At 44.8% G+C, this 26892-nt stretch overlaps 1 protein-coding gene across 2 annotated transcripts; it reads right to left on the bottom strand.

The window, feature by feature from the left end:
• Positions 1–619: 619 nt before the first annotated feature.
• LOC130453556 (H-2 class II histocompatibility antigen, E-S beta chain-like) lies at positions 620–26880 on the bottom strand. Of its 2 annotated transcripts, XM_056818238.1 has the most exons (6): positions 26588–26787; positions 3705–3974; positions 2768–3049; positions 2195–2305; positions 1724–1747; positions 620–1554 (listed from the first exon to the last, which is right to left on the bottom strand). In XM_056818238.1, the coding sequence occupies exons 1-6, from the start codon at positions 26685–26687 to the stop codon at positions 1541–1543; spliced, it is 801 nt and encodes a 266-aa protein (XP_056674216.1). In that variant the 5' UTR covers positions 26688–26787; the 3' UTR covers positions 620–1540. The 2 variants fall into 2 exon arrangements, 1 of the variants encoding a protein (XP_056674216.1); XR_008916549.1 differs by lacking the exon at positions 620–1554 and having other exon boundaries at positions 1720–1747; positions 26588–26880.
• Between the last annotated feature and the right edge of the window lie 12 nt (positions 26881–26892).

Below are 26892 nucleotides of genomic sequence, written 5' to 3'. Positions count from 1 at the left end.
TGGTACTCTGTTTCTTCTTTTAAAAAAAAGTTTCTAATCAAATGTCCTTTGCATTGACAAAAGAAACACTCCCTAGTTTCTTTTCGCACTGGTCTTGCCTGGTAACTAGGTTTTTGGTAATTAGATGTTTTGAAAGTCCTGTGTTCAAATTTTTAATTTCCTCAATTTCCTTGTTTCAAATCCTTTTCAGTTCTCTCTAGCTTATCTTTCAGGTCCCGAACTTCCTTACTCTGATCTGAATTATTTTCAAATAGGTAACCTGCAGCCTCTTTCAATTCAATCAGGGAAACTGATTCATATTTAGGGAAACAGTTCTTGAAGAATGTTCTCAAATTGGGAGTGCATCCCCTCAAAAATTGTCTGTGGACGTGGCCAACTGTCTTGTCATTATCTGCTTCTAAACCTAAGATTGTATCTGCCATCTATGACAGACGGTCTATGTATGTGGCAGGATGTTCCCCTTTATCCTGCCTGACTTATCAAATTTGCACCTGAATGGCATTGTTAGAACAGAAGGAAGAACAAATATGAGACACTGGAGAAAATTTCTGAAGACTTGGAACTGATGCAAAACACTGCAAACAAAACCAGGAAATAAACATACCCAAAGACAACAATATAGAAAAAAAATGCGCCATGTTATATAATTATAATGACTGAGTTTGGTCAGAAGGGAAACAAATCCATCATGAAGGAAATAGAGACAGACTGTGAGTATGACTGTTGCATATGCTGTTGGATAGATGTGCTCAATGGGATCATTACACTGAAAACTTTTTTTATTGTTGTAATTAGAGAAGGTCTGATGGAGGATATATATAGTAAACACTGAATAAGATATAATAGCAAAAGGTATGAGTAAAAGTTTAATTTCATTCAAGTGTAGCGGAAGGGCACACAGTGGGCAAACAGAGGCTCCAGGACATCACCAGGGAAGAAAGGAGCAGAAGTGATAGCAGGAACCTCATCAGAGAGATGGAAGGCCACAATGAAGGGGGCCATCCCATAGGAAAGGGGAGGATAGATGGGCAGACAGCCTGGGAGGGCCATTGGTATCCACATAATGACAAGGAGGGCAGAGAGAGGCCCCCAGGACACTGGAATCCCTCTACAGGATTGTGGAAGGGCACAGACAGGAGACAATCAAGATAAAAAAAGGTGTGGATGGGCTGCCATCTTCCCCTCTGGAAGCATTTCACACACTGATTCTAAGGATTCCAAGGACTGAAGTCTCCTCCCTGCTCCCCCTACTTTTTCTCTGTTACCAGCTCCCAGCTGATTCTCAATCTTCTCATTTATTGGGGTGGAGGTTCAAGGGACAAAAATGGATGAAACCCTGGTGTGGGAATGAGGGAGACTGGAGGGGGGTCTTTGAACTGCAGGATTCAGGACAGAGTCAAAGGTGCAACAAAGGAGCTGTTCCAGGGAAGGGGTCAGGAGGGCTGACCTCCTGGATATCTGGGCACAAGCAGGGGGCCTCCAAATGGTGGAGGGAGGCTGAGAGGGGAGGCAAAAGTTCCAGGAGACACAGCCTCAGGGATCAGCTCAGGAGCCCTGCAGAGGACAAGAGAGAGTCAGAGAAGAGTCCAGGGTGGGACGGACCCCACAAGGAGAACCACTTCTGCCCACTAAGGGCCCCCCAAGTCTCTTTTAGCTTCAGGCTGCACTGGGCAGAGGCTGTAGCCAAGAGAACCAGGATCCCAGCTGGGGAGAAGGATCTTACCTGCAGGCTGTGAACCACGATTAGCTGGAAAAGAAGGAAGAGAGACAGACAGACAGACTTGTCAATCCCAGGAGCAAAGGGAAGCACCGTTCTGGGCACTGTGGGACAGGGGCTCCTAACACTACTAACCCAGACCTGACACCTCAGACCAGCACTTCATCCATGCTTTATCCCTCCATGGACAATGCTGGGAGGGGATGGGAGGAGGGACTGGGAGGGGGAGAGGGGCTGAGAGCTGGCCCTGAGATCCCTCCCCAGGCAGTCTCTGCTGGGGAATGTGGGGTTGGCAAAGACCCTGGGCCTGGGATCTGGCCCCTTCCCTGCTTCAGGTTCCTGGGGAGGAAGAGCTGACTCCAGAGTCAGGCCACCCCTCAGCCCTGAGCCAGGTGCAGATTTCTGCCCCATCAGGTCCCTTCTCTCCCCCGGGGAGGGCACAGAGCGGGGCTCAGGGCTCCCCCAGGGGGGTCTCACCTTTCTGACTCCTCATGTGGACAATGAGGCCACCCCCAAAGAAGATGAGGCCCAGCACGAAGCCCCCGACACCACTCAGCATCTTACTCTGGGCAGACTCTGACTGGGCACCTGGGGAGAAGAGACACCAGGATCAGGGCTGTCCCTCCAGGAGGCAGCCTGCTCTGGGGAGCCCCCGGGGCTCAGGGGGGCCTGAGAAGCTGCCTAAATCCTGTGTGAGAAAGGCAGGGAGGGAGGGGCGAAGGGCCCCCCAGGGCTCAGGAAGGGAAAGCTCCCCAGGCTCCCTGACATCAGTCTGTCTCCAAGCCCAGCTCCCCCCCGCCCAGGGGAAAGAGTCTGGAGGCTCATCCCAGACTCCCAGGGGGAGGCCAGGGAGGAGGCTCACAAGGTTCCAGCCTCCCAGAGCTCTTGGCTCAGCCCTGACATCAGGGGGCCCTGCTGGGCAAAGGGGGGGGGGGGGGCTCGGAGGACTGGTTTTGGCCAAGGGCAGAAGGAAAGAGGCCCCCCCAGAGCCCCTTCCATGGCCTGAGCAATGGGAGAGCTGCAGGGGAAGAGCTAAAAGCTCCATCTCACTCCAGGCCACCAGGACAGGCTTCTGCAGGCTGGAGTGCTCCACGTGGCAGGTGTAGACATCTCCGCGCTGGGGGGTCACCTCCAGCATCACCAGGGTCTGGAAGGTCCAGTCGCCATTGCGCATCAGGCCTGTGGACACGACCCCAGCCCTCTGCTCCTGCCCATTCACGGACCACGTGACCGCCACGGCCCCGGGGTAGAAGCCGCTCACAGAGCACACCAGCAGGTTGTGGTGGCCCACAGGAGCCGTCTTGGATGGATACACCAGGACCTCCGGCTCCACTGCAAGAAAGGAGGAGGAGCTGCAGGCAGGGAGGCAGCCCCGGGCTCCCTGGTCCAGGCTGGCCTCTGGCCTCCGGGGAGTCTGTGTACGAGGAGGAGCCGGGGAGAAAGCGGACCCCGGAGAGCCTCTGCTGAGCTCAGGGCCAGGACCCAGAGGAACCGCTTTATTCAGGTGTAGACTGCTCTGACCCAGACGCTCCAGACTCGGGGATTTCCCTCCCTTTAGCGGTGTTAGCCGGACTCCAGGGAGCCACTGACTGCAGTAGGGGAGGATTCGGGCTCGTCCATTTCTCCCGTTAGAATATCAGAACCTCCCAACTGGATGGAGGGGAGTGCGGGGTGCCGGGGGAGGGTTCCTTCCCTTCTCTGCGCCGCCCCTCTCCTCCCTCCCTCCGGAGCCCCCAGTCTCTCCCCATTCATTTTGCCCTTCCTGCTCCGCCCCTCTCCCCTCCCTGCTCCGCCCCTCTCCCCTCCCTGCTCCGCCCCTCTCCCGCTCGCTGCTCCGCCCCTCTCCCCTCCCTGCTCCGCCCCTCTCCCCTCTCTGCTCCGCCCCTCTCCCCTCTCTGCTCCGCCCCTCTCCCGCTTGCTGCTCTCTCTCCCTGGGTCCCTGCTGGGCTCCCCTGGTCCCTCCCTGCCCTCCGGGGCTCCCACTCACCGCGCCTGCGCACTAAGAAGGGCTCCAAGCCCTCGTAGTTGTGCTTGCAGTAAGTGTCCACTGCAGCCCGTGCGTACTCCAGGCGCTGCTTCAGGCTGTTCCAATACTCTGCATCGTGCCGCCCCGACTCTGTCACCGCCTGGTACACCCCCACGTTGCTGTCGAAGCGCACGGTTTCCTCTCCGTTGGTAATGTATCTCTCCACAAACTGCACCTGCTCCGTCCCGTTGATGAAGTAGCACTCCGATGTGGAATACTCTGTAAAGTGCTCTGAGGGGACACCCGGGGCCGGGTCAGCCCCGACAGACCTCTCAGCCCTCCATTCGCTGCCCCCAGCCTGAGCCTGACCCACCAAAGCAGACCCGCCCGCCTCCCGCTGGTCTTCCTGAACATGCTCCGCTCCACCCCTCCACAGCCCAGAGAGGGCAAGTGACTGCCCGGGTCACACAGCAAGTCTGGGGTGGAGGCAGGACTAGAACCCAGAACCTCAGGTTCCCAGACCAGAACTGTGTGTGCCCTGTGTCACAGCTGCCTCTCAACTACCCCAGCCTGGGCAAACACTGTGAGACCTGCCCCAACAACCACCCAGAGGCCTCCTCACAGAGTTTAACCCCCTCCCTGATGTTCATCCCTCCCTCCTGGGCTTCTCCTTATCCCCCTGCAGAGCCGGACATGGACATGGACACACCCTCCACACCCTGCCACACCCTGAGAGGCCCCACCCAGAGCACTCTGCTGGGCTGGGAGTCAGGGAGAGCTGAGTTCAAGTCCTCCCTCAGACACTTCCTAGCTGTATGACCCTGGACAAGTCACAGTCACTTAGCCCTGTCTGCCTCAGTTTCCTCATCTGTCAAATGAGCTGGAAAAGGAAATGGCAAACCTCTCAGGTATCTCTACCAAGAAAACCCCAAAAGGGGCCCTGAAGAGGCTGAAAACAGCCTCCACATGGAGGCTCTGCTCCTAGTTCCTGAGACTGTCCTCCAGGCTCCTCCCTCAGCCTCTCCCCCATTTCTTTAACTCCTCCTTCTGGAACTTCAGCTCTGAGAGGGAAGAAAAGATTCATTTTCTGTGTGTAACTAGCACAGGGCAGGGAAGGCACATACAAGGGCCGAATCCTGCTGAGTGACTGACTGACATCACCATCATCCACCTCCAGTGAGGAAATCATTGTCATCCTGTCTGACCTGGTACCTCTCCTGCTCAAGAACCTGTGCTGGCTCCCTATGACTGCAGGAGAAATGCTAAACCCTCATCCTGGCATTTGAAGCCTCCCCAGGCTGCCTCAAGCCTCCCTGAAGCCTCTCCTGCTGCTCCCTGTCCCACAAGTCCTGTGTCAGTGAAAGAGCCTCCACGCTGCTCCCCAAACTCAGCACTACACCTCCAGCCTCCAAGCCTTTGCTCTCCCTCCCTGCCTGGCCTGCCACCCCACCCTCCACCTCCAGCTGGTGAATCTCCCTCTTCCTTTACACTAACACAAGATGGACACAAGTGCCAAAGATGGCAGGCCGAGACCTCTCTGGGCACGGGCAGGCCCCTTGTTGACTGGCTGAGTCTGGCCCCTCCCCCCCCCACACACAGGGTGGGAGCACACAGTGGAGGGGGAGGGGTGAGGCAGGACCCAAAGAGGTCACCATCACTGCACTCCCCTGTCTCTGCTTCTCCCCCCACAGCTGTCCTCCCCCAGCAGTCAGTCCAGGCACCAGCATTTATTAGGGGCTTCCTGTGTGCCCTGCTGGGTGCTGAGGAGGCCAATAGAAACCCGGAACAATCCCCAGTGCTATGGGGAAGTGGGAGTGGCCAGTGTATGTGCCAGTGTAGACTCTGGGGATACCCAGGAGGAGGAGCCCGAGGCGGGGGGGGGGGGGGGGGGGGGGGGGGGGGGGCGGCCTTTGGGGAATCAGGTAAGGCTCCACCTGGAAAGAGGAGCTGGAGGCGGGGCTGACAGGACAGAGCACAGGAGGGCGTGTCCTCCCGCCATGGCAGAGAGGCAGAGAGCCACCAGGGGGCGCTGCGAGCAGTCACAGATCACAGAGAGGATCCTGAGCTACATTCCTCTGGTTTTCGGGTGCATCTAGATCTCCCCTCTGTCAGGAGGCAGCACAGCCCGTTCACACTTGCTCCCTTTGTCTGACTTTCCCCAGATTCACCGCAGAAGCTCCACACCACACGGAGGACCCACTGTAGCTCTTTTCCCGTTCTGAGACCACCCACACACTCCTCCCTCTTTCTTCCCAGCCTCACGTCCGGCTCCCTCACTGGCTCTTCCACAGACAAAGATCCTGCCGGGCTGCGCCACTTCCTTCTCCAGTCCCGCCCCAAGTCCACAGTGTGATGGACTAATTAGAATGTCATCACCTGAGCAACAGGCACTTTTCATGCCCTTTTCAGGGACCTTCAGAGGCTCAGGTTGGCCCCTTTCCTGCGAGTGTAAATTACTCACGTGATTAGCATCGATTTCATTCTCTTTATTCTTCTTTTTCCATTGGAGGATTTACTCTTCCACAGAAAGACTAACATGGAAAAATGTTTCACCTGATTACACAGATAAAATCTGCATCAGATCACTTAGCCTCTCCGGGAGGGGAGAGAACATGGAGCAAGCCTGGGCCACTATCTCCAGCAGCTGCTGGACCCTGATCACCCCCAGCTTCCCTTCTGCAGTACCACCCTGCTCCTTTGGTCTCACTGCCTTGTTGTTTATTGCTGAGGAGGATTACCCTCCGTCTCCCAGTCCCAACCAAGCCTGGAGAGGAGCCCTCTTTCCATGTTGGGCAGCTAGACATCTCCTAACATCTGCTAGGCTCTTTGCCTTGGAAGGGAGGGTCCTGGCCTGCTTTCAACCACCCCAGCCTACCTCATGGCCCTCTCCCTGTTTTAACGAATCCTGTTTACTACTATCTCTCCTCCAGAGTCATTTTGCCTTTGGGAAAAACCACAAAACCAGACCCTGCCCAATTTTGTAGTCGTGTCCTCCATTTTGATTTCTGGCAGAACCTAACAACACCTCTTGCTCCAAAGGCTACCCATAACCATGGTCCTAAGCCCTCCCTGTTGTAGTGCTACATTTTGGCCACTAGAAGTCAATATTGAGCAATAATTTTTTCATTTTAATTTTTTCCTTTTTTCCTCCTTACCTGCAGTGCCTATTTGCTTCCACCAGAGGGATGCAACAAATAAATCAATGAAATTTTTCCCTCTTAAGAATAAAAATACAACAAAATTATATGAAATGAAATAACCTACATACCCCTCCACTTACCCTATTCCCACCCCTAATAATAACAATAATCAAAAATAAATAAATAAATGTTGCAAATTATTATTTTCCCCTTTTCCTTTTCCTGTATATTCTTTTTGATCAAAATGCCAAGCAACATAAATGCTACTTTGCATGAAAGCTTTCTGTTTTTTGCCCAATTAGGGACCTTTAAGGTTCCAGATGACCTCCTTCTCCTTATGATTCCTAGGACATTTTGTTTTTCTGATCAACAGTGTTAAGATCAAAAAATGCTACTATGTGAAAGATTAAAGCAGAAATGCAGGCTGACAGGCAAATTCAACTGGCCAGTTTCAAATACTTCTTACAGGATCTAATGACAAATGAAGATCCTATTCAAAACAAGTCTGAATTTTGTAGGCCTGTTCCTCAACCACTAAGAGAGGACAATCCTATTTCTCAAGAAATGGAGATGATACACCCCTCTCCTATATACCAGATACAGACTCTACTCTCTTGCACTCTGCCACATCTCTTTCATGCTCTTCAACTCTTACCTCACCTAATCCTTCTAATCCTCTATCCTCTCCTGTCACTTCTCCCACCACACCACCAATTTCAGCCCCAAGGGAATCTCATCTGGCTACCATAACTGCTCCTACCCATATTACCTCAATATCTCCACAGTCAACTTATAAGGAATCACAGACATCAAGTGATTCCTACAAATTCTTTTCCCCTTAAATTAAGTGCCCAAAATAGAATGCAATGGAGATGTGGTAGCCCTAAAACACCATATAACATTCACTCCTCGAGATATTAGAGAATTAAAATATGATATTCCTCATTTTTAATCTGAACCTATCATTGTGACAAAGAAGATAGCCAACATTTTATGAATATGATCCTTCTCATAAGGGTGTTGAGACTTTGCTCAACACTTTTCTAACAGAATATGAGAAAAAATAAGATCATCTTAAATGTTAACAAAGTACAGGAGCATAATGCAACACACTGGCCTGCTCAGTATACTGACTGGAATTATAACAGCCCCTAGCACTGTTTGCAATTACATTGTTGTAGAGAGACCATTATAACAGCAATGCTAGAATACTCCAAAGTCATGGAAGCATGGACAAAATTTGAAAGGCTCAAACTATCTGATGATGAGAAACCCTCACAATTCATGGATAAGGTCATTGAGCTTGGGGGTTGGTACCTAGAGGTCGATATTTCTAAAGACAAAGATATTAAGCAAATAAAGCAACACATTGTCAACAACTCTTACAGGGTGGTACAGGATCATTTTAACATATTGCCCAAAATGGCCCCAGATGGACCTTGAACAGTAGAGGAAAACTACTGTTTATATCTCCAAAGGTCAAAAAGAAAAACATGAAGATTTATAATCTCACAGAAACCATGTAAAAAATCAAATCTTTAAAGTATAAGTTTGATAAACAAAAGGGATCATACTCAACCAAAGGCACTAGTCCATCTCCAAGAATGTAACTATCAGTCCCTTACCTGCCACTTCTGTCAGAGGAGGGAATACAATGATAAACTGCAGGCTTTTAATCCAGACAATAAGAAATAACACCCACTGGAGAAATTCTTATAGAAACAAGGATCACAGGAATCAGAGGATACAACCTTTAATTTTCCAGACCTTGACGTTTTACTACCTGTTGTCCCAATGCACTGCCCTCCCCATACTGATGAGCCCCATGAAAAATTAAAGATTGGTAACACCTATGATGATAGTTTTTTGGACACAGAAGCTTCCAGATCTATATTAAAGAGTACACCTGATTAAATTCCATTGGCTCAACAAATGTCAGGGTATCAGGGACTCCCCTAAGGTTCCCAAGTTTCCCCCTAGAATAGTTATCTGTAGGACACTTTAGCGTGGAACACTTTTTCCTCTTAATGCCTGGCTCCCCCACCAATTTTCTGGGGAGAGATCTTTTGTGCAAGCTTGTGGACACAATAACAGACTCTCCAGATGGCTCTATGTCACTGGAATTACCTGATAAATCCTTAACTTTATTACCTGTACATCTTTCATACTCATGAGATGAAGGAGACTCTTATTTTTGAGACCACAACTGATATACCTGAGTCTCTCTGGGCCACTTCATCTTCTGATGTTGCCTTACTTAAATAAGCTGTCCCTGTCCAAATTCAAACAAAATCTAGCCTACCTCCTTCCATTCCTTACCCTCTTTCAAAGGATGCAATTGATGGCATTAGCCCTCTAATAAACTCACTGATTGACCAAGGCATCATAATTACCTACAAGTCTGAATACAATATGCCCAACCTGCCTATTAAAAAATGAAATTAGAACCTGATGGCAAGCATCTCTATCGATTTGTCCAGAATTTGAGAGCTGGGAACAATCACATTATAAAGAGATACTCTGTAGTTTTCACCATAAATACTACTATTTCTTCTATTCCTAGCACAACTACATACATTTCAGTAGTACCATATACTTCTACTCAGTGTTCTTTACTATACCTATACATGAAAATTCCAGACACATCTTTGCTTTCACCTGGAAGGATTCCAAAAGGACCTGGGCCCGTTTGCCTCAAGGGTTCACGGACAGTCCTATGCTGTTTACACAATTCTTAATTACTTATACAGATGCCACTAAATTTAAATACAGCCATTTAATCCAATATAGGGATGATTTGCTCTTAGCTTCATCAAATGCTGAAACATGCCGAGAGGATAGCAAGCACCCTTTTATAGAGCTACATAAGAGAGGTCACAGGGTCTTCAAAGACAAAGTTCAGTGCTGTCTCCCCAAGGTACAATATTTAGGCTTCATTTTATAAATCTCCTGGGTCCCATTTAACTTCTCCTAAGCATATCAAAAGCAAACAAAAATCAAGTGCTCCTACTATTAAAAAGTAATTGAGGGTGATTCTTGGAGCAACACAATTTTATCAACAGTGGATCCCTTGCTGTGGGGAAATCAGTAAGTCACCTGTAGGACTCACAAAAAACTTGGTCCCTGAAACACTTATATTGGAAACAGAATATCAAACAGCTCTTTCAAATTTAAAACAAGCTATCCTGTCTGCTCCTGCTTTAGGCATCGAAAATTATGATACATCATTTACCTTTTACGTCCATGGACAGAAATGGGAAGTTTCAGGTGATCTAACTCAACTGTTGGGACCTACTTAATTCCCCATAGCCTATCATTCAGTGCAGCTTGACCCAATAGCTGCTGGAGAACCACCATGCCTTTGAGGTGTGGCTGCCACAGTTTTGTTGGTAACCAAATCTGCCAATATGGTTTTGGGATGCCCTCTGACCTTAATGTACCGACATGAGGTCGAGGCATTGTTATTAAGACATAGGGATGGGCAAAGTCAAGATGGAGGCATAGAGGCTGCGAAAATTCAGACCTCTGAAAACCCTTATCAATTACAAACTAAATGTTCCTAGGGGACTGAAAATCAAACCTAACAACAAGACAGAGCCAATGAACCCTCTTGCTGAACTCAACCTAAAAGTTATGCCCCCCAAAAGTCAGAATTCGAGAACATTCTGGTTTAAGGGGAAGGAAGAAGGAAGATCCCAGGACCCCTCCCTCCACATAAAACCCTAAGCCTCAGCAGCAGCTAGAACCTCTGGTCAGGCAAAGGCACTGATATGGAGGGAGTACCTTTTGGGAAAAGCTGTGCCAGGATCAGAGCATTGAACACAGGTGGTGGGGAAGCAGTTAGAGAAGGAGTGCAGAGGGGCAGCCAATTTGCAGCAGTGGAGGCCATCGATATTGCTACCCCCTTCCAGGAGGTTTTGGCCTCAGGGCACATCCAGCCAAACCTAGCTTGACCTAATCCCATCAAAATCTTCAGAGGGCAGGGAAGCTCAAGCTCCAACAACCCTCCCCCAAAGACTGTGCTGAGAGATTTTCTGACAAAACTCCAAGAGGGAAGGCTGATAGAAAAGCCCAAAATAAAAATAAATGAGAGGAGCAAGAGCACAGACAACTGCAGGTAGTAAAGAAGGGGTAAATATGAAGAAATAACAGGAAGAGAAAAAAGAAATTACAATAAACAGCTTCTGTACAGACAATGAAAAAAGAGCAAATGGAACACTGCAGGAGGAAGGAACACCAAGCAATAAAACAGAAAACCCAGCAAATTGGATACAGGCTTTGGAAAAACTCAAAATACAATTCAAAACACAATTAAGAGAGGCTGAAGACAACTGGGAAAAGAACTTAAAAAGATAAGTCATCTGAAAACAGAAAATAGTGTCTTGAAAGCCAAAATCAATCAGCTTGAAAATGAGGCAAAGCAGATGAAATATCAGGAGAAAGATGACCAAAAAGCCAGGGATAAAATCCAGTCTTTAAAATCCAGAATACAATAACTAAAAGCAAGTGACTTCACAAGGCAGCAAGACACTATAAAACAAAATCAAAAGAATGAAAAAAATGAGGAAAATATGAAGCACCTCATTCACAAAACATATTTAAAAATCGTTCCAGGACAGACAACATAAGAATCATTGGTCTACCAGAAGACCATGACAAAAGAAAAAGCCTGGACATCATATTATAGGAAATTATCCAAGAAAACTGCCCTGATGTTCTAGAACAAGAGGGAAAAGTAGAGATCAAAAGAATCAACAAATCCCCTCCTGTACTTAATTCCCAACTGACAACACCCAGCAATGTTATAGCCAAATTCAAGAATTATTAGACTAAGGAAAAAATATTACAAGCTGCTAAGAAGAAGTCAATCAGACACCATAGAACCACAGTGAGAATAACATAGGATCTGGCTGCATTGACACTGAATGACCGAAAAGGCATGGAATAGGATATTACAGAAAGCAAGGGAACTAGGTCTACAACCAAGAATCAATTACCCACCAAAACTGAATATATTCTTACAGGGGAAATTATGGTCATTCAACAAAATAGAAGAATTCCAAGCATTTGAAAAGAAAAGATCACACCTGAATAGAAAATCTGATGCCCAAGCACAGAACTTAAGAGAATCATCAACAGGTAATTAAAAAATGGGGGGTGGGGGAGGGAACAAAAAATAAACTTTTTTAAGATACCCAATAAGTTAAAATAATGTGTATCCTGAATAAGAAAAGAGGTCACTGGTAACTCTTAAAAATTGTTATTATCACCTGGACAGCTAGAAGAATCACACTTAGAAGCAACAGAGACAAACTGTATAGGATGAAATGCCAAGACATAAATATGCATATAAATACTTGGATACATGAATACATATGTATGTATTTATAAATATATGTACATATATACATATACAGCTAAGGCTAAAAAAAGAGGTTAATACTAAAATCAATGGGAAAAGAAAAAAAAAGGAGGTAAATTTATATCCCACAAATAAGCTCACAGTGGGAGGGGGAGAACATCAATACACAGGAATGGTAAAGAGGTTGGAGATAGGAAATAATCAACTCCTATGTGCATTAAAATTGACTCAAAGAGGGAAGAACAAGGAAATACATTGGGGCAGAGAATTGATTTGCACCCTATAGGGAAGTAGAAGGGTAACAAATGGTCTGGTGGGGATGGAAGAAGTACAAGGGAGGGAAAGGGTGGGGGAAGTATAAAAAGACTGTAAATAAAATAAGAGGGGAATCAGAAGGGAGGGAGAGTAGAAAGGGAAGTAAAATAAGGGCGGGAGTTACAGGGACTGATTAAAAACAAAACATTGGTGTAGAAGGAAATAGTGAACAAAGAAAAGGTAGGACTAGAGGTGAAAATCTAAATGCTGGGAAATACACAGCTGGTAATCATAACTCTAAATGTGAATGGAATGAACTCACCCATAAAATGCAAGCAAAATAGCAGAGTGGATTAGAATACAAAACCCTACCATATGATGTCTACAAGAAACAAGCATGAGGAAGGTAGACATGCTAAGGGTCAAAGTAGAGGATGGAGCCAAATCCATTGGGCATCAACTGATAAAAAGAAGGCAGGAGTTGCAATCATGATATCTGAAAAAGTCAAAGTAAAAATAGATCTAGTTAAAAGAGATAGGGAAGGTAATTACATCCTGATAAAAGGCAGTATTGACAATGAGGAAATATCAGTACTCAGCATGTATGCACCAAATGGCATAGCATCCAAATTCTAAAGAAGAAACTAGTGGAGCTCAAGGATGCAATAGATAGAAAAACTATACTAGTGGGAGACCTGAACCTTCTATCAGAACTAGATGAGTCAAGCCAAAAAGTAAATGAGAAAGATGTAAGAGAAGTGAATGAAATCTAATAAAAATTAGTTAGTAGATATGTGGAGAAAAATAGGGACAAAAAGGAATACACCTTCTTTTCAGCAGCACATGGTACATTCACAAAGATTGAGCATGTACTAGTGTAAAGATTAAAATTTAGGGGAGATGGGGAGACTGAGGCAGGTAGAAATTAGTTTCTCTCTGCAAGGAGTATTATATTTTTTAGAGGTTTATTAAAGTTAAGGATTAAAAGAAAATACAGGATAAGAAAAAACACGTGTCTAGGCCAGAGGCCTAGACCTCACCTACATTATGGAAAGAGCCGTGTCTGCTCCAAAACGGAAGTCCAAAAAGCGCCAAGAGAGCCCCTACAAAGCCTCTGAATCAGCTTAAATGCCTTTTCAATCTCGGCCCAGGTGAGATTACAAGGCATCCTGGGGAAGTGGAGCAAAGGCTCATGGGGATTGTAGTCCTGTATTCGAGTCTATTTTTTACATTTCCTCGTGTGATCATTTTTGGAAAAATTAATTTTTCCCCAAAAGGATCATAAAAACATAATAAACTTAAAAGATTACAATAGTGTGAGGATAAGAGAAAAAGAATAAAACCAATAATTGCTGAACACATTGACAAAAAGCCGTTAGGGGGCAGTCCCCTTTGGCATAAAAGTATACATACACATAAATGTTCAATCAACCGCACCCAAAGTTCAATTTTGTGCAACTTGTGGTCTGGAGGCTTCTTCATGGTGGCTTCTCCAACAGTTCAGTTCTGGATTCAGAGAGGTAGCATCTTCTTTACCTAAAATTCTTCTCAAAATGAATTTAAACTTTGCAATTTAAATAATGATTTTTTTTTTTTTTACATTCCCCCGTGTTGTGGGTGATTGAAAGATTCAGAATCGGTTAGGGATGCATGGCTGAGGTATGAGGTATATGAATCAATTGGCAAGAGATATTAAAAAGACATCAGAAAATCCAAAAGAAAAGAAAAATTTCTGGATGAAAATATAGACTATCAAAGTCTTATGTGTAAAAATTCCATGTAGAAGAAAAATAAATCTATAACAGGTCCTTCAATCAGGGCCCAATCAAAATGATCTAAGTAATGATGCATTTACCCAGTTAGTGCCAGGACTACAGAAAGGTACCACACTGTGAGAGGCAGAAAAGAAAGGGACCAGATTATAGAAGCCAAGTAGGAGCCAAGGTTTTGGGGATACTCGTCTGTGAGTATCTTCAGAGTGAGTGTGGATACAAGGAAAGCTTATGTCTTAACACATGTTAAACACAGTAACCTCGAGTCTTCACACTAGGTTCAAGACCTTTGTATTGGCCTAGAAGTGCATCAATCCATCCTGGATTGGCCTTTCTTTGGCTCTGTGAAATGGCTCTTGTGTGTATATCTTGTCCTGGAATCAGACAGAATCATTAAGCAAAGTCCCATAATTTATTTAAATAATTAGTGGCATCATTTTTATAGTCACAAGCTTTTTAGGGCATGCTCTGACAAATGTATTTCAAACTTGTAGCACTGAAAAGTCAAAAAGTTAAAGAAAATCTTAATGCTGGTGACATCCCTCTTTGCAGAAGATATAATGGTCTACTTAAAGAATCCTAGAGAATCAACTAAAAAGCTAGTGGAAATAATCAACAACTTTAGCAAAGTTGCAGGATACAAAATAAACCCACATAAGTCATCAGCATTTCTATATATCTCCAACACATCTCAGCAGCAAGAATTAGAAAAGAAATTCCATCGAAAATCACTCTAGATAATATAAAATAATTAGGAAACTATCTGCTGAGACAAACACAGGAACTATATGAACACAACTACAAAACACTCTCCACACAATTAAAACTAGATCTAAACAATTGGAAAAGCATTGATTGCTCATGGATAGGATGAGCTAACATAAAAATGGCAATCCTACCCAAATTAATTGACTTATTTAGTATCATACCCATTGAACTACCAAAAAACTTCTTTACAGAATTAGAAAAAAAATAACAAAGTTCATTTGGAAGGAAAAAGATCAAGGATATCCAAAGAAATCATGAAAAAAATGCAAAGGAAGGAGAACTTGAAGTCTCAGATTTCAAACTATACTATCAAGCAGCAGTCATCAAAACAATTTGGTACCGGCTAAGAGACAGAAAGGAGGACGAGAGAAATAAGACTTGGGATAAGTGACCTCAGCAAGACAGTCTATGATAAGCCCAAAAGAAGGTTTGGGGACCAAAATTCACAATTTCATAAAAACTGCTGTGAAAATTGGAAGACAGTATGTATGGAAGAGATTAGGTTTGGATCAATATCTCACACCCTACACCAAGATAAACTCAGAATGGGTGAATGACTTGAATATAAAGAAGGGAACTATATGCAAATTATGTGAACACAGGAGTATACATATCAAAAGTTTGGGAAAGGAAAGACTTTAAAACCAGGCAAGAGCTAGAAAAAAATTACAAAATGTAAAATGTGAGATTTAAAAGAGTGGGAAGGATAAACTGTAAGAGTTAAAATAGTTGAGATTGTAAACTGTAGTGATTAAAATAGTGGAAGACTTAAATTGTAGTAGATATAAGAGTGGGTGAGTAAATTGTGACCGTAGAAAATATGTTTTCACTACAGTGTCTTGTTTTTAAATCAAATATAAGGTTTCCCGCCAGGGAAATATTACCAATTATGAAATATGCCCAAGTCAACTGGGTTTTATAGAGAATTTAATTAATAATACAATGAGGAATCAAAGAAAAGGATAGAAAGAGAGAAAAAAGGAAATAATGAGAAAAGGATAGGCCAGCCCAGGGCAGCCTTGGCCAACCCAGGCCTAAGCCTTAAGAGAAAGATCAGTCAGTCCTTAATCACTCACCATAAGATCTGCTCAAGCAAGGATTCAGAGGGACAGAGTCTCCCCAGAGGGAGTTCCAGCCAGAGTCAGCCTCCCTTCAGAGCCTCCTTAGAGACTCCTTCTCTCAACAGCCTCCTTAGAGACTGTTTTTTTTTTCCTTAGGAGCCTGTCATCTCCTTATATAGGGAATTTTCTCCTATGTCACCTCCCCTAAGTTCTCCCATCTACCAATCACAGTAGACATTTTTCAAAGGACAGACCATTCATAGTCCACACCTAAGAAGGTGTAAATTTTTGAGTAATTCACACCAGGAAAGCTCTGAGTAAGTTTCTCAGCTCTTTGTTCCTTGTAAATTCACAAGTAGCTTGACCTTTATAGTCACTTAGCTTAAGAACTTTTTGCCTTATTATAAGTATGGATTTAAGTACTTTTCGTTGTTCAGAAAAGAGTTTACAACTTTATCTTTCCATAGGGCAGACTTAAGTAGGTGAAGTAGAATTCTCACATTCCTGATCTAAGTAGAGTTCACTGCTCAAATAGGGAATGGTCTTAATCCAATCTTATAAAGTAGGGTCTGGGAATTTCTAAGGTTCACAAAAATCAATACTTTTGATTACATCAAATTTAAAAGATTTTGTACAAATAAAACCAATGCAACCAATATTAGAAGGGAAGCAACCAAGTAGGAAACAATCTGCATAGCAAAAACTTCTGACAAAGGTCTAATTATTCAAATTTATAGAGATAAACCAAGTGTACAAAAAACCAAGCCATTCTCTAATTGATAAATGGGAAAGGGACATGAATAGGTAATTTTCAGATAAACAAATCAAAACCATTATTAAGCACATGAAAAAGTGTTCTAAATTTTTTATAATCAGAAAGATGCAAATCAAAACACCTCTGAGGTATCACCTCACACCTCGTAGATCAGCTAACATGACAGCAAAGGAAAGTAATGAATGCTGGAGGGGATGTGGCAAAGTTGGGACATTTATGCATTGCTGATGGAGTTGTGAATTAATCCAACCATTCTGGAGGACAATTTGGAACTATGCCCAAAGGGCACTAAAAGACGTCTGCCCTTTGATCCAGCCATAGCACTGCTGGATTTGTACCCCCAAAGAGATAATAAGGAAAAAGACATGTTCAAGAATATTCATAGCTGGGCTCTTTGTGGTGGGAAAAAATTGGAAAATGAGGGGATGCCCTTCAATTGGGGAATGGCTGAACAAATTGTGGTATATGTTGGTGATGGAATACTATTGTGCTCAAAGGAATAACGAAGTGGAGGAATTCCATGGGAACTGGAACAACCTCCAGGAAGTGATGCAGAGTGAGAGGAGCAGAACCAGGAGAACATTGTACACAGAGACTGAGACACTGTGGTACCATTAAATGTAATTAACTTCTCCATTAGTGGCAATGCAGTCATCTGAAGCACTTGGAGGGATCTACAAGAAAAAATATGATCCACATTCAGAGGGAAAACTGTGAGAGTAGAAACAGAAGAAAAAACAAGTCCTTGAGTATATGAGTCGGGGGGGGGATATGGATAGGGATGTAGATTCTAAATGAACATCCTAGTCCAAACACCCACAAAATGGAAATTGGTTTTGATCAAGGACATATGTAATACCCAGTGAAATTGCATGTCAGCTACAGGAAGGGAGAGAAAAGGGAGGGAGGGAAATAATATGATTCTTGTAACCAAAGAAAAATGTTCTAAATTGACTAAATAAATTAATTTAAATTTTTAAAAAATTTTTAAAAATTTAAAAAAATTTAAAAAAAAGACATAGGACACAGGAATTTACTGACCAAAGAATTACTAGGTATGAGATAACCCTATTAAATAATGAATATGTCACACTAAAATGCTGTGGAGTTCTTAATCCTGCAACCTTGCTCCCTGATTTGGCAACTTCCAGAGAGAACATTTACACAATTGTATATCTTTAATGCCCATTGATGATAAACCTCTTAATGATTTGCTAAAAACTCCTCTGGGTAATTCAGATTTAATATTATTTACAGATGATTCTTCATTTATAAGGGATTGTGTGTGCTATACGGAAGCTGCAGTTGTTACTGAATTTGATACTTTCTGGTCAGCTTTCTTACCCTCAAATGTAAGCACACAGGGTGAAGAACTCACAGATTTGAAACAAGCCTGTATAATTGCAAAGGATAAGAGTCACAATTTACACAGACTCCCACTACACCTTTGGCATATGTCAAGCTGTTAGCATGCTATGGCTTCAGAGGGGATTTTTAACATCAGCTAGAAAAGATATTCCCAATACAAATCTTATTACTGAACAACTTTCTTCTAGCCAGCTCCCCAAGGCCATTGCTATTGTTCACTGCTCTGTACACACAGGTGGCACTGATCCTGCCTTCAGGAAAAATAGCCAAGCAGATATCAATGCCAAACTAGCAGTCTTAGAAGGCCCTGAGTTAATTATGCTAACAATTACTGATCATTTAGATCTATCCCTTTCTTATAATGACAAGGAAGTGGAAAAATGGAAGAAGAAATTTAAAGCAAAACAGATGAATGCAATATAGGTATCATGAGATGGCAAATGCCTGCTCCGTAGAGCTTTCTATAACCAGATTTTTCACTCCATTCATAAACATGGTCATTTTAGCACCCAAGATATTGTAGACTCTGTTAAAAGAGTATGGATAGCACATGGAATAACTACAATTGCCTCCAAAGTATGTACAGCTTGTCCCACTAGCTAAGTCTTTAATCAACATGCCTTTCAAGGAAAAGCCTTTGGTGGACGTCCTCTCACTTACACACTGTTTAAGCATCTATAAATTGACTTTATTTCTATGCCAAAAGCTGGACGGTATAAATTTTATCTGCTCATAGTCGATCAACTTACCAGGTGGCCTGAAGTGTTTCCTACTGCTCATAACACAGTGCCAGCACGTATTGATTTAGATAAAGGAACTCACTTTACTGATTTGGGCTTATTGGAAATTTATTCATGTTTGGGGATAACTCCTAAATTTCATACACCACATAATCCCTAGAGCTCCAGACCATTAAAATGAATGGATAAAGAACATAAAACCATGATTGGCAAATTGTGCATTAAGATTCATTTAAAGTAGCCCGAAATTCTACCTCTGGCCCTATTATATCTCAGAAGCAGACCCAGAGGTGATTTACACATCTCACCATTTGAGATGCTATTTGGACATCCACCTATTCAGGCACAACCATTTACCCCTGCCTAAACCTCATTGTTAGGAGGGGATACAAGCATTGCTACATATATCAGACAATTACAAACAAAAATGCGAGAACTACACAACTATGGAGCTGCTGTTCAAGCAGGCCCCATAGATTTCTTGCTTCATGATTTAAACCTAGGTGATAGTGTGTACATAAAGAATTTGAAATGTACTGGGTTGACTCACCATTTGAGATCCTACTAACTGTTAGATTTAAAATGGTTGAAGGCCTTAAACTGTAACAGATAAAATGGTGATGTTGTAAACTGTAGTGAGTTAAAATGGTGGAAGATATAAATTGTGATAGATATAAGAGAGGGTGAGCAAATTTGACCACAGAATATATGTTTCACTACAGTGTCTTGGTTTTTAAACCAAATATAAGGTGGTCACCAGGGAAATATTCCCAATTATTCAAATACCCAAGTCAACTGGGTTTTATAGAGATTTTAATTAATACAAATGTGGAATTAAAGAGAGAAAGAGAGAAAAAGGAAATAAGTATGAAGGGCCTTAAGCCAATATGGCCTAGACCTGACTCTTAAGAGAGAGAGATTTGTCAGTCAGTCTTTTCTCACCACAAGGTCTGTCTAAGCAAGGATCCTAGTGACACCAGGCCAGCTCCATCTCAGCTGACTTCACCAGAGAGAGTTCCAGCCAGAGTCCTCCTTAAAGAGCCTTCCAGCCAGAGACTGTTCCAAAGGGCCTCCCTCCAGAGCCTCCAGAGGGACAGAGTTCCCTCAAAGGAGCTCCAGTGAGACCTCCTTAGAGATTGTCCTCTAAGAGCTTCCCTTCTCCAGAGCCTCTCTCAAGAGATTCTTCCCAAGCGATCCTCATCAGAGATCCTCCAAAAGGATTTTTTTTCAAGAGATTCTGCTTTTTCTTATATAGGGGTTTTTCTCCTATGTCACCTCCCCTAAGTCCTTATATCTACCAATCACTGTAGACGTTTTCCAAAGGACTGCCCATCTGAATTCCTGCTAAGTCGACTAATCTCTTCAGTAAGTCTGAACCAGAAAAAATGCTGCTGTGTCGACTAATCTCCTCAGTAAATCTGAACCAGTGAAAACACAGCTGAGTCAACTAATCTCATTAAGAGAAAACTTGCCCGACCTTTTTAGGTACCTAGCATCTCATTGCATCAATTCTAAAAAATAGGCATGGCTCAAAGAACTCCTTGCCATATTATAAGCATGGGTCCAAGTACTTTCATTCTTTAGCAAGGAGTTTTCTCCCCTAAAGCAGTATTAAGTACGGGTGGAGTAGAGGTCCTCCCATTTCTGATCCTGGCAAATTCTCACATCAAAATGGGGAATGTTTCCCAGTAGGGAATTTGTTCCAATAGAGGATTCCTCAATGTGGAAATTTTTAACATTCACAAGTCTGAGAAATTTCAAGATTTACATAACTACACCAACAACCATAAAAACTGGAGAGTGACTCATGGATACATTGCAGCCATGTAAAATAAGTATCTTCTGTTGATGTTAAATAATTGTTTGTATTGATTATATTTTACCATTCATTATAATAACTTTGTTTTATTGCTGGATTTATCATATTTGGATTGGACATTTTCTAGAGATTGTCTGTTCTTATGTCCATCTGATAGTAACACAGATAGACAATGAGTTGGGCACAAATTGGATGCTAACTTGATCAGGAAGAGAATAATGGTTTGCATTTCTGGCAGAAAATCTGAAAGCTCCTTCACTGACCTGATGGCTCTCAAAAAAATATAAGTTTTCTTTTTAATAATAGCATTCTCTAGGGATTGCAATATGGCAGTAAGACATGGCTTACAACTGCCTTGAAAGAATTAAGTGTGAGTATCACACACAAGACAGGGTTTAGGGTGGGTAGAATCAGGTTACCATATATTAATCTTCCAAAGAAGGGGCAGGAGAAAAAGGCATTGTCAAGGAAATACATGACAGAAAGACAAAATGGACTGCAAACATGCCAAGAAAAAAAGATACTTCATGGACAAACAGTGGGATCCACAGGTACCCTTACAATCTGAGTCAACAATAAAGATGAGTGCAATGAAATTGGGTGGACATTTTGTGGAAATTGATGGGAGAAAATGGACAAGAGTCATGTAAACTTTAAAATTTCTTAGACTTATGAATGTTGGAAATTTCCCCATTGGGAAATTTCATACTTGAAAAATTTCCTACTGATAGTAAGAACTCTATTGGAATGTGAAAATCCTTGGCATGGGAGGATCCTTCTCCTCCCTACCTAAGACTACTTTAGGACAGAAACCTTTTGCTAAACAATGAAAAGGGCTTTGACCTATGCTTAAGCATAGAACAGGAAGTTCTTTGAGTCATGATTGATTTTAGAATTGATACAATAGAGATACTTGGAATGACAGAACCAGGTGTTGAAACTACAATCTCCACCCTACTCAGAGTAAAAGGATTTAGGAAGGGCTGCAGCATAGATCAAGATTTAATTATTTGAGAATATGACCTTCAACAGACATGTGCAAAGCCACAGACCTCTGGGAGGTCCTGGGTTAAACTAAAGCCACCATTGGCACAGGGGAGACATGGACAGTGATTGGTAAATGTGAGAACTGAGGGGAGGGGACTTAGATGGTTTCCTTAAAGATGGGGGGGGGGGTGCTGAGGACAGGAGGGGGAGACTTCCAGTAAGGAGGTTTTGCTCTGAGCGAGGTGGCTCTGAAGGAGGACTGAGGAGGTTGCTCTGTGGGAGGACCAGGGGAGAAGCCTGGCTCTGAAGGAGGAGAATTCTCTGGAAACATTTCTTAAAAGGAGGCTCTCTTGAAGGTGGAGCCTGAGGTTGGCATGAGAAGCCTTACCTAGAGAGATCTTGGGTGAGTGATAAAACCAACTGACTGATTTATTCATTTTTATTCCTTTCTTACTTTCTCTCTTTTTCTATTGATTAATCAGTGTATTATAAATTAAATTTCTCTATAAAACCCAGTTGGCTTGGGCATATTCATAAATTGGGAATATATTCCCTGGCGACCATCTTATATTTATATAAAACCAAGACACAGTAGAAAACATATTTCAGCGATCATAATTGTTATATATTTCCCTTGCTCCCAAAACATTTTAATTATCACAGTCACAAAGAATGGGCAGGCATGACTGAGTTGAGATATGTACCTTGGAAAGAAGTTCTATGAATTGCTTTAAAGGAAAATCTGTAAGATCCTTGATCCATTGGAGTATGAGGACTGAAATATACACAACTACTCATTATATGGAACTGTCTTCCCTTGATTGTCTTTTCCTCTCTAGATTATGACCTATTCCTCTACTTCCTCTTTCAAACAAATTTCTCTAAATATTCATGTCAGCTTGCTTGGCAACTCCAGGAGTGGGGAGGAAAGTGATAAGGGAAACAAGAATCTTGGAAAGAGATTTTAAAATAATATAAAATAAAATTTTTTTAATTTAAATATTTATCTATATCCACAGTCCTCTCCCTCACAACTGAGTATTCCAGGTTCATAATACTATTCTTCAATGAATGAAAGAATGAATAAATTAACTTATCACTTACTATGTGCTATATTTGAGAATATGAATGGAAATGTAAAGACAGGCCCCACTTTGGAGGAGCAGGCATTCTGATAAGGGAAAGAATATACACAGGGCAGGAATAGCTCAGGAGGGACACTGGATCAAAGATAGTGGTGGAGATCCCAGGGCAGTAGTCTGACACATCTTACAGAGGAATAAAAGTAGATCAGATCACAATATTTAGCTCCAGACTTTTCTCTAAGGGTGAAGGAGTGGAGGTGTGAGAAAAAGGAAGATGCATCTCTGTGAAGAGCTTAACAAAGGGTATGGGAAGGAAGTTGCTTCAGAGAAGGGAATGAAGTGAAGCATGGCTACAGCTTTTCTGAAATAGTTCAGAGGGTTCACACCATTCAAAAAAGCAGAGCCTCAGAGCACAAGGTCCTCTAGAGTATAATTTTAGATGTGGTTAGTAAAAAGTTCGCTAAAACTTTAGAGGAAGTGCCCCCCCCCCCAATCACCTCCTTCGATAAATTACAATAATTTTGCCTCTAAACTCATCCTTCTGTCCCTGAAGCCTTTTACTCTAATGGTGACATCCCTGACATCCTGACTCCCCTGGGTATCTGTGACCCTTCACTGTCCTCCCCTTTTTCTTACTGCTCAAACTTTGCCTAAGCAGATTGCTCTTGCCCTTCTCCATCACTTCACATACTCATGACTCAGTTACTTCCCTCTCTTCTCTCTCTACTCCCTTCCTTAAGACATCTATTCCCTCCCACCCTTCACTGCTCACCTATATAGACAGCTGCCTCCTCAAGTCTTCACCATGGCTCACCCTTCCTCATAGGTTCCCTCCCTCCATTTCCAGCTCCTGCAAAACATCTCTCCCTGGATGTGGCCAGCACTTCAAAGTAAACATAGAAAAGTCATCATCACATTGTCTCTGAAATCAAATCTTCCTCCTGACTTCTTGATTTTGATCTATGGCATCACCATTCTGCCTCACACCAGCTCTAACAAGCTGCAGCATTTGGAGACTTGTGTCCCTCCTTCCCTCACCTCCCACAGACAAGTCAAGTAACCTGCCTGATTCTTCCTTTCCTGTCTTCTTTTCTCCTTTTACCTACAGAAAAGATGAACCCAGACCCAAGTGCTCTTTGGACACCCCTCAATGACTCCCTGAGCTTGCTCCAGGTTGTGGACATTGTCCTCCCAGACAGGGATTCTTTTCCTGCTACTGATAGGAAACCATCCTCCTCCCAGGCCCCCAGGCTCACAGCCAGGCTCATCCTCATTCTCATCTCTCAGACAGGAGGTCTTGATAAAACTTGGCATTTTGCCTTCATCACATCTCAGATTTATCCCCTTTTCTCCTCTGACCCTGCCTACACCTTGCTGCAGACCCTCATCCCCTTCCACCAGCATCACCCCAAGAGTCTGCTGGGTGTCTTCTTGCCTCCAGTCTCTCCCCCTCTACACTCTTCTCCATCAGATGCCAAATTGTTCTTCCTCAAGCCCAGAACTGACCAGGCCACCCACCTGCTCCATAAACTCCAGGGGCTCCCTATCCCCTCTGAGATCAAATAAAAAATCCTGTTTGGCCCTCAAAGTCCTTCACAAGCTGGTCTGCTCCTGTCCAGTCTTCTCACCCCTTACTCCTCCCTCCCCCCAAGTGCTCTGCGACCAGTGACACTGACTTCCCTGCTGTCCCTCCTGCTGGACCCTCCATCTCCTACCTCTGGGCACTGTCTCTGGGGTCCCCCCGGTCTGGAACACTCTCCCTCCTCATTGATGCCTCCTGGTTTCCTTCAAGTCCCAGCTAGAATCCTGCCTTCTTGGAAAACCTTTGCCAATCCCCTTTCTTCTGGGGCCTCCCTTCTGCTGGGGATTTACACATTAACCCCAACAGAACTTGGAGTGCCCAGACCTTTTCATGTAGTTGTCCCCATTAGCCTGTGAGGTTCTCCAGTGCCTGGACTCTGGCCTTTCTCTGTGTCCCACTGCCCTGCCCCTCAGGTAACACAGTGCCTGGCACATGGAACCTTCTTCCTGGAGGTCTGACTCACTTCTGGGCTGGGAGATGCTGAAATTCTGGGCACTTTGGGTGACTGTCCCCACAGGAGCACCAGCTGCTCCCTGCACCCAGGGCTCCTACTAGGTGTTCCTGGAGGCATTGCCTGGTGAAGCAGCCATTCCCCTGCTGATCCCCCTGCTCTTGGCTCCCCCTGGCTCAGGCCCTGGCACACTGTCTCCAGAGGGCCCCTTCTCTCTTGTCCAGGCCTGCAGGATGAGCATTATCCATGGCCTGCTCTCCCCCAGAGGCCCTGCAGGCCACAGAGCTCAAACATGGGATGGATTCATGGGGGATGGATTGAAATCAGGGAAGACCCCAAAGAGACTGGGATTGGTCTTGCCAGGTGCCAGGCCAGACAGCCAGGGAGTGACATGAACTGGGGCTTCTCTCAGGGGATGGTGTTCACCCCAAAGGGCTTCCTCCCTACCCAGAACTAGCAGTCTTTCAGCCCTGCTGGCTCCTGGGAGAGGCCCCTTGGGCCAGAGCCCAGCTACAGGAAGAGCCGCTGTGTGGAGACAGGCCTGGGGGTCAGAGGACCAGCCTTGTCCCATCCAGGAAAGGGGGGCATCAGGGAATGTGGGAGCTGAGTCTGTTCTCAGCCCATTCACAGGGGACCCGGAAGACCTGATAAGAACCAGGCTGGGCCAGTCCCCTTGTTCTCTCCAGCCCAGAGTCTGCCTCTAACCTACTTCTGACAAATGGATGGACAGAGCTTCCCCCTCCCCAGGGACATCATCCACAGAAACAAGGGGGGGATTCCCCAAGAGCCCAGTTTTCCTTAAGGACTTGCAGTCACACCTGGGAGGATAAGCCAGGAAAGGCAACTCCTTCCTGTCACAAACAATCCAAATCAAAATCTTTTTGGAAGCTTCGACAGGCTCCAGGTAGGTGTTTGGAGGGACAGAAAAGTTTGGCTGGGGATACCTTGGCAGCTCTGGCCATGTCACTCCCTCCTCAGGAAACTGCAGTGTCTGCCTCTCACCTCCAGGATCCAATATAAAACCCTCTTCTCGGCCTTCAAGGCCCTTTACAACCGGGGTTCCTCCTGCCTCTCCAGACTTCTTACACTTCATGTTCTCGGCCCCCCAATGCTCTGTTCTCCCCTGACACCCGCTTTCCTGTTCTTCCTGCCATGGATCACTCCATCTCCCTACTCTGGGGGCTCTCTGTTGCCCCCCCCCCCTTAGAATCTTCTCCCTCCTCTTTTCTGCCTCTGCCTTCCCTGACTTACCCCCAGGATTGGCTCTCACCCATCTACAGAAAGCCTTTCCTGACTCCCCTAATGCCATCGCCTTTCCTCCGCTGATCGCGTCCACTTTATCCTCTATTGATCTGGTTCGTGCCCATTGTTTGCCCGCTATCTCCCTGCCTAGACTCTGAGCTCCTCGAGGGCACGGAGTGTCTTGAGTCTGTCTTTCCTCCCTGAGCATCAGCCCAACGCCTGGCGGAGCAGGTGCTCCGTCCCTGCTTGTGGACTCACTCACTGGAGCCCTCGGCTCTCGGGGGAGCTGGAGGAAGTCCTGAACCCCGAGGAAAGGAGAGAAGGGAAGCGGGGCCAAAGGACGTGCATTGGAGGGGAACCCGAACCTTCTCCCTGACTCTCCGTCTATCTGAGGACCCTCCTGTCCCAGGACCTTCCTTTGGGCTGGGCTTACACCGGAGAGGGATCCCCCGGCCGCAGCCTCGGCTCTCTGGGGGGAGCGGCTGCTCTGTACTCACTTGGGGGGCGTCTGTCCGCAGCCACCTGGGCTGTCAGCACCAGCAGAGTCACCACCAGAACCTCCATCCAGATGCCCCCGAGAGGCTGCGCGCTCACCATTTCGGAGATAAACTGAGGAGAAAAGGCACGGCGAGATGGAAGAGGCAGGACGGTCCTCACTTCTTGGGAAGTCCCGGAGCCTCTCCCAGACTAAGGAGTTACACTCTCTTGTCTGCCTCGGGGTAGGGCAAACCCCCATCTGATGGAGCCAATCAACGTCAGGGGTGGATCGCGTCATTAATTGCCAGGCAGAGGTTCCTTTTGC

The sequence above is a fragment of the Monodelphis domestica genome, chromosome 2 (assembly GCF_027887165.1).
Source record: "Monodelphis domestica isolate mMonDom1 chromosome 2, mMonDom1.pri, whole genome shotgun sequence".
NCBI lineage: Eukaryota > Metazoa > Chordata > Mammalia > Didelphimorphia > Didelphidae > Monodelphis > Monodelphis domestica.
The sequence above is the reverse complement of the archived record's forward strand: the minus strand, read 5'-3'. Positions and strand labels throughout refer to the sequence as shown.